Raw genomic sequence first — 8288 nt, 5'->3', positions numbered from 1 at the left:
GAATCCTCTAGTATATAAAGGTGAGTCCCCATCATTTGTAAGCATCTGACATTCACGAATATTAAGGCAATATAATATCTCTTGCTTTGGTTCATCAACTTACCGTTCTTTAAATTGTTCTTACTTCATTATTCTTGAGGGTTCATCAGCTTGAGGACATTGTTCAAGCATTGGTTTGTTTTACATTTTTATCAATTCGCATCATTTATCTCTAAGTTAATCAACTAGTATTGAGTAAAATTGCGTATCCTTAAAATCACATTACAAATTTAATTGTTACTCGATTTTTAGGGTAAAACAACGTTAGCAAACCCAGCTAAACGTGCGCAGAGAGCATTCCCCTTTTCAACATGTAATCCTTTTCCCCCCGTGTGATATTTACTTGGATTAAATATGTAAGCAAGCGTCTTCACAACTGTTTGCTATTTTCAAATAGTAAAAGACTATGGTACGCGTTGATTTTTGTAAACCATGTCGAAAATCGTTACCCTTTTTGCATGTACCTAATGATCATCAAGAAGTAAGCTTCAATTTTCTATTTAAACACTAAAGAGTAAATTGTTTTCCCTACAACTGTTAGTTTCTAAACACTAGCAAACTGAATTTACACATTGATTTTTGCATACCATATCGAAAATAGTTACTCTTTGCATATACGTAACAAAGCTTAATGAGTAAGGCCAAATTTTTCTCTTTACGCACATTAACTTCTAGATTGCAAAATTGTGTTTAAAACCACTTAAGTTGTCATTTAAACCACTTAATTAATATGCCGCATTTAGTTACAATTTTGTGTTCACGTAAGTTTTATCACCAAACAATATCACTGTACCCTCTTTATTTTCTGATATATGACCTAGAACAATCAGAGTAAATATTATCTTATGTAGAAAACTTATGAAGTAAGAAAATAACAAATTCACTATCAAGGTGCGGGATTGATAAAATTTCCTACCTTTAACCAGAGAGTGTTTTTTATTTTAATAGGTCTCACGTCGAACAAATTCAAATTAATTGGAATCCCGGATACCAAAAATTTGAGAAGGAAACCATCAGCGAATGCTATAAAAAGAAACTAGAAAATAAGAAAAGGAAATATGAGACAAACCACCAAGAATTTCCCAGCTTTGAACCAACCTAATCTTTGATTATCTTGACCATCAAAAAAGGTAGAATGCAAGTCAACTTGCTTGTTCCCACGCCGTTATATTCGGCAAATCACAATCAACACTTTCACCGACCCACTCACCCCTTTCTAACCACCCACCCCCACGGGCACATCCGGGGTTGTTGTTTTATCCACACAACACAAGAACCCAAAACACAAATCACACACTTTGAAAACCTCGGTTTAACCTCCCCTAGTCTCTCTCTCTCTCCCTCTCTCTCTCTCTCTCACACACACACACACCAACAAAGACAAACGCATATTTATATATTTGTTGAGGTACCCTGAAAAACTTGACGGCATATTCTTCTCTCTCTAGCTATATTTTCTTGGAAAATCTCCAGAGAAAATTTGAAAGAATTCAATCGTTTCCTCTCTAAAGCCAAAGCCATTTTCATTCCCCCCCCCCCCCCCCCCCCCAAAAAAAAAACCCATGTAGTCCTCACGGATCTTTCAACAAAATCCAAGATTTTCTTGAAAAGGGTGTTGAAAAAACCGAATCTTTTTGCGATTTGAAATGGTGGTGAAGATGATGAAGTGGCGTCCATGGCCGCCTCTTATATCCAAGAAATTTGAGGTGAAGCTTCTTGTAAGCAGGCTTGAAAATTTGGTGGCTTCCTCCGCCGTGGGCGGCGGCGGCGTGGCGGTGGAGATCAGGTGGAAAGGGCCCCCAAAGATAGCTGCTTTTAGAAAGACAGTGAAGAGGAACTGCACTAAAGAAGAAGAGGTGAAAGATGGAGCAGACGGTGCCGTTTTGGTGGAGTGGGATGAAGAGTTTGAGGGGCTCTGTAATCTTTCTGGCTACAAGGACAATGTGTTTCATCCCTGGGAAATCGCCTTCACTGTGCTTAATGTGAGACTCTCTCTTTCTTTTTCGTTCTTGCAATTATCATATTCAATGTCTTGCCTTATGTACTAATTTCTTGAAAATGTTACTAATTACTTAGATTCTTTAATTAGTAAGTATTTTTTTCCTTGTTCTCTTTATCTTTTAGACTTTTAGATTATGACTGGTAGAATTTATGTTTGGAGTTGTGTTTGGTGTTTTATATGTAATCAAAGGAGAAGAGGAAAATGATATGTTCTATTGCAAATGAGTTTTCATTGTCATTTCTTGCCATATTGTTCATTATTTGTTTTTCAGTATTCATGGGTTGTTGTTGGAGGGAGGGAGCCGAGGGTCTATCGGAAACGGCGTCTCTAGCCCTCTCTACCCCAGGGTAGGGATAAGGTCTGCGTACACACTACCCTCCCAAAGCCCCATTAGTGGGATTATACTGGGTTGTTGTTGTTGTTGTTGTTGTATTCATGGTTTGATTTTAGATGGATTGACAACCCTGTAGAAATAAATGTCTATGTGATATAACCAATTTTGGACTAATTGTTTGTAGAAAACTGTGCCTATGTCTAATATTTTATTTTAAAATTGTTTCAAAGGCTCTACACGATATCTTGATAATTTCTTGGGAAATATCTTATTCTGCATTCTACTTTGAATCGAGTTCAGTGGTTATTGTGTCTGTTTTCTTTCAAAAGGATAGATCGTGGTGGTTATGCTTACATTACCTGAGATGGAAACCAACAAGCGAAGGAATATTTCTATAGAATTTGTAGTTTATGAAGCCACCACATATTGAGATTTATGGTGTTGTTTCCAATTAGGCAGTAGATGCCGCGGATCTCATTTTTGTCGTGTTGCACCCATTGCTTAAGCTAAACCTCTTACCTTCGGTTATCTTAATGATTTGTTCGGTGGATTTGTCGCTTTTTATCTGTTGGTTGCCTTTTTTTCAGTGCTGAACATATCTGCCTCTTTTGGTTACCTTCTTATTGGGTGGGTCTTGCAGAGTAGATTTTGTTTGCTTGGATTCTGTAGTGCCTACTTTTAAACATGATAGTAAGGTTATGTCAGAAGGCTGGAAACACGATATGTAGTTCTTTCTGTCCTTTTTATTGGTTTAGTCTAATAGATAGCTTGTCTTCTATTAATGGTTAAAAGAAAATCTAAAAAACTTTGTCAGTGCATTTTTGTTTGGAGCGAGGTTTGTTTTGTCAAGTAGATCTCCTAATGTGATCTATAAAACACTTGCAGAGTTAAACAGTAATCCATTTAATGAAACTTGTGGGATTTTGGAGATTGAGCTAAGATGATGATAAAGGACAGCTTGTGTTTCTTCTGGATCGTTTGCCACTTATAAGTGAAAGTATGATACCAATATAGACACTAACCGGCAGTTATGTTTATACCCCACCTAATGCGTTGGCTACATTATTGTCCCAAGGATTTATGCAGATCTTGAACTACTGCACAGTGCACTTGCCCCCCCCCCCCCCTCCAATTCAGAAAGGTTCTTTCATATTTCTAACAGAAGGGGGGTTTTTTCCGTCTGTTTCAATTAAAACAAGTTTTGACTCTTAAGGATATGGTTTGTATACTCAAAATTCTTTCAAATTTATGTATCTCAGTTTCTTAATCCGTGAACCGATTTATGGTTCAATTTTTGGGGTTTAGTTTGTCGTAAGGTTCACCTTCCTTATCATGTTCTGCAATTTATATTATTTGATTTTCACAGGTAGTTTTTGCTGGTTAAAGATGGAGATTTTTTTGTGCACTTTAGATTCTTATGTCTAGCATAACCATCTTTTTCTTTAGTTATTCGCTGATGCCTTCATCGCGATGTGCTGATTCTTTTTCTGCTCCAGGGTATGAATGCTAAGAATAAGGCACCTGTTCTTGGTACAGCTGTCTTAAATGTTGCTGAATTTGCTGCCAAGATAGAGGAGAAAGAATTTAAACTAAACATTCCTCTGGCAGTTCCAGGGGGTGCTTCTGAGATTCGGCCCACACTTCGTGTATGTTCCTCTGAGTTTATTTAACATGTTATTCTTACTGCTACAATCCTCAAAGACCTATTGCCCCTTCTATTATTATTATTATTATTATTATTATTATTATTATTACTTGACTCGATCTCTACATGTCATGCAGATATCGCTTAGCTTGTTCGAACTAAGAGCTGCCCAAGAGTCGACAGAGTTGGTTCAGAGGCCACTAGCTCCTGTTCAATCTCCAACACGGTCTGGAGAAAATCCACCAACAGAAAAAGATGAGCTTTCTGCACTTAAAGCTGGCCTCAGAAAGGTTAAAATATTTACAGAATATGTATCAACCCGGAGAGCAAAGAAAGCATGTCGAGAAGAAGAGGGTAGTGAAGGGAGATGCTCAGCTAGGAGCGAAGAGGGGGAGTATGCTTATCCTTTTGATTCCGACTCCCATGATGAGTATGAAGAAGGAGAGTCGGATGAGGGAAAGGAGGATCGTACTGTTAGGAAGTCATTTAGTTATGGTCCATTGGGTTATGCGAATTGTGCTGGAGTTTCGTTTCATTCTACTACAAGGGACAATACTGAGGGTGAGGATTGGGTTTACTTTAGCAACCGCAGATCAGATGTGGGCTGCTCGCAAATGGATGACCAGATCACCTGTGCTTCTGATCCTGTAGTTCTGCAGAATTCAAAGCGTAGTATCCTGCCTTGGAGGAAGAGGAAGCTGAGCTTTAGATCTCCTAAATCCAAGGGGGAACCATTGTTGAAGAAGGATTATGGAGAAGAAGGTGGAGATGATATTGACTTTGATCGTCGGCAGCTCAGTTCTGATGAATCTCTGTCATTTGGGGTAAGATCCTTAGCCTCTTTTTTGCCAGATGCTCCACCTCGTAATATTGTGCTGTACTTGGAACCCAAAAGCCTCATTTTGGATTCAGATTATGCTTTATTTGTGTTGCCCATACTACTTGGACTTCTGCATAAAGCATCCTTGCTTTGATAATGACATGTAGAAAGGTAGGCATAATGCTTTTTTCTAGTAATATGTCTAGTTAAAGTTGAAGCTGAACCACTAATTCATGAAGAACACTTTAGTATATCTGGTCAGCACAAACTACATTGTTGTTTCAAATAAATTAGACTATTTAGTATTCAAAACCTATTACTTAGTAATTTGCTTACCATATACATCTAATGAGTCAATGTTGATACTCAACGCTGTGTCAAATTATCTAATATATTGCTATTTGTGGCCATTTCAATATTTTTTTGTAAGTACCAATTTGCCGTTTTGTTATTTGCAAATCTCTTAATGTGTCATTCATTATACAACAGTTATTCACTTGTTCATTGATGCCTGAAGCTTAATGCTTTGACATACTCTTTTCGTTCTTTTGACATCACTGTGATTATTCTGGAGATAAGTAAATTTTGATATTGTCTAGCAGTGGCACAAGGTAGAGGAAGACTCCACTGCAAATCGATCTTCAGTATCTGAGTTTGGTGATGATAATTTTGCTGTTGGTTCTTGGGAACAGAGAGAGATAGTAAGTCGAGATGGACACATGAAGCTTCAAACTCAGGTATTCTTTGCTTCCATTGACCAACGAAGTGAGCGAGCTGCTGGAGAAAGTGCATGCACAGCCCTTGTTGCTGTGCTTGCTGATTGGTTGCAGAACAACCGTGATCTCATGCCCATTAAGTCGCAGTTTGATAGCTTAATTAGAGAAGGTTCATTAGAGTGGAGGAAACTTTGTGAGAATGAAACATACAGGGAGCGGTTCCTTGACAAGCACTTTGATCTGGAGACGGTCCTTCAAGCCAAAATTCGCTCGATATCTGTTGTGCCAGGGAAGTCGTTTGTTGGATTTTTCCACCCTGATGGAATGGATGAGGGAGGATTTGATTTTTTGCATGGTGCTATGTCCTTTGACAATATTTGGGATGAAATTAGCCGTGCTGGATTAGAGTATGCTTCTGTTGGTGAACCACAAATCTATATTGTCAGTTGGAACGACCATTTTTTTGTCCTGAAGGTTGAAGCAGAAACTTATTACATCATTGACACCTTAGGTGAGAGACTCTATGAGGGCTGCGATCAAGCTTATATACTGAAGTTTGACAAGGATACAACCATATATAAACAGCCAAGCACTACTTATTCAACAGAAGAAAAGCCAGCTGCTGATCAGCAGATCATTGCTACAACAGTGGAGCCAAAACCTTGCGATGCTCCTCACACAAACTCCAAAGCTGGTTCTCCAGACAGTGAAGCAGTGAACAAATCAGATGAAGCAGTGAAGGCTGGAAGCGCAGAAGAAATTCTCTGTCAAGGTAAAGAGTCATGCAAAGAATACATCAAGAGTTTTTTGGCTGCGATACCAATCAGGGAACTGCAGACCGATATCAAGAAAGGTTTGATAACATCAACCCCTCTTCATCATCGGCTTCAGATTGAACTTCACTTCACCCATTTACAACAACAAGCACCCATAACTCTGGCACTAGAGATGGCGACGGCTGCACAAGAGCTTCCTGCAGTTGCAATGACAGAGATTTTTGCATAGAGACTTAATTTGTAAATTTAGGAAGTGTGATAATTCCTAACGAGTTTTCTTTTCTGTTGTTAGTGATGGGATGAATGGCTTTAAGAAGCAAGCCGATATCATCTCTTCAAGTGGTTTAAGAGGATCTTTGTGTTTCCCCTTCCCACGTTATGTTGCATTACAGTAAGATAGGTTTAGTTTACTTACTTTCTGTGGCACCTTTTCCCTTGCTTCTATCCAAGCAAAAGTTTGTAAATTGCTTATCAATCTTCTGTCTTTGGAATCATAAATACTCCCTCCGTTTCAAATTAGATGAGGTACTCTCCGTTTCAAATTAGATGAGGTACTTTCCGTTTTAGTCTGTTCCAAGATAAATGTTACATTTTTAAATTTGAAAATAAATCAACTTTAAACTTTTCATTTTACCCTTAATGAGAAATTTTTATAATCGCACAAATGTTATGGCCCCACAAAGCTTTTAAGACCAAAGTTTTAAAAGTCTTTTTTTTTTAAAACTCCGTGTCGAATCAAACTATTTCATCTAAATTAAAACGGAGGGAGCAGATGGTAGCCCTCATCGATTTCGGTTATTAAAATAAATATGTAAAACATACTTGGCAAAACATTAACTGCAGCTCCTGTTCTGAAGATGATTTGTGACTTTCCTTTTAGTTCCGTAGTGTCAGGGATATAATAGATATGCCCTAGATCCAATCTCATATTTGATAATTTGAACATATTTTTCTGAACGTAATTTGATATAAAAATATATGGCAGCTGATATTCTTTTATCATAGTTATTAAATACTTGATTAACTTAATAAGGTTTTTGATTAAATTTTGAGACTTGGCATTGTGATGGAGATCATGATAATGAGAGTCAAGTTTCTTATAGTTTAATCTAAATTTGTTCTTGATCATAGGATTATTAATTTGGATATTAATAATCCCGTTAGATCAATATTTATGTGATCGTCTTTATTGGATAAAGATTAGTTGATCTCATTAACTAAATCACATAGATAGATGATGCATATAGAGATATGATCATTGAACCGACTCATTGGATAATTCCTAATGGTTAGAATTACCGTAAACTATCAACAAGATATTCTCTTGAAGAATGTGATGTAAGAGTTTCCTTTGACCTGAGATCGTCATTGTAATTGACAAGTTATTTGTTGTGCTTTGATACTAGACACCTATGGCCCTAGGGCGATAGTTGAAAGGATATTGGGTACGATTGAATACTTGTAGAATTAGTGATTGATCAAGATGGAATCTGTCAACTCTTGGTAATGAGTTTAAGCTCCATGTTGTCATGAATTATAAACGACCAAACTAAGACCTTGGCCAGGGCGATTGAATGAAAGAAGAAAAGAGTTTCTTAGGTCATTCAATGGTCGATTATATTTGACATGAACACATAATTGGTCGCGTATTAGGATTTGATAGTTGAACCATATTGTAGGGTGACTCGGAGCTATAAGGACACAAGGAAATATTACTTTATTCTTCTACTGGTTCTTGAGAGTAAATTGTATACTTCATTCTATCCGGTCGTTAAGGAGTGTTGCTAGACGCCACCCTTGATTAGTATATTGATGTGATCAGTTTACTACTGGCTTAGTATTGAACCTGTGGGGTCACACACTAACGAGTGTTCTAATCTTTGTTAAAGAATTGAATACTTTATTATTTGATAATTAAATTAAGAATTTAATTAGTCAAATAAATTTAGTTATTAG

At 37.3% G+C, this 8288-nt stretch overlaps 1 protein-coding gene across 1 annotated transcript; it reads left to right on the top strand.

Annotated features, from left to right (window-relative positions):
- Nucleotides 1–1243: 1243 nt before the first annotated feature.
- LOC104102387 (uncharacterized) lies at nt 1244–6851 on the top strand. The gene is made up of 4 exons (XM_070191116.1): nt 1244–2021; nt 3872–4021; nt 4158–4844; nt 5443–6851. Exons 1-4 carry the CDS (start codon nt 1686–1688, stop codon nt 6559–6561), a joined length of 2292 nt encoding a protein of 763 aa, XP_070047217.1. The 5' UTR covers nt 1244–1685; the 3' UTR covers nt 6562–6851.
- Nucleotides 6852–8288: the final 1437 nt, after the last annotated feature.

Source organism: Nicotiana tomentosiformis, chromosome 1, assembly GCF_000390325.3.
Source record: "Nicotiana tomentosiformis chromosome 1, ASM39032v3, whole genome shotgun sequence".
NCBI classification, from domain to species: domain Eukaryota; kingdom Viridiplantae; phylum Streptophyta; class Magnoliopsida; order Solanales; family Solanaceae; genus Nicotiana; species Nicotiana tomentosiformis.
Note: the sequence above shows the minus strand (reverse complement) of the source record. Positions and strands in the feature narration are given on the sequence as shown.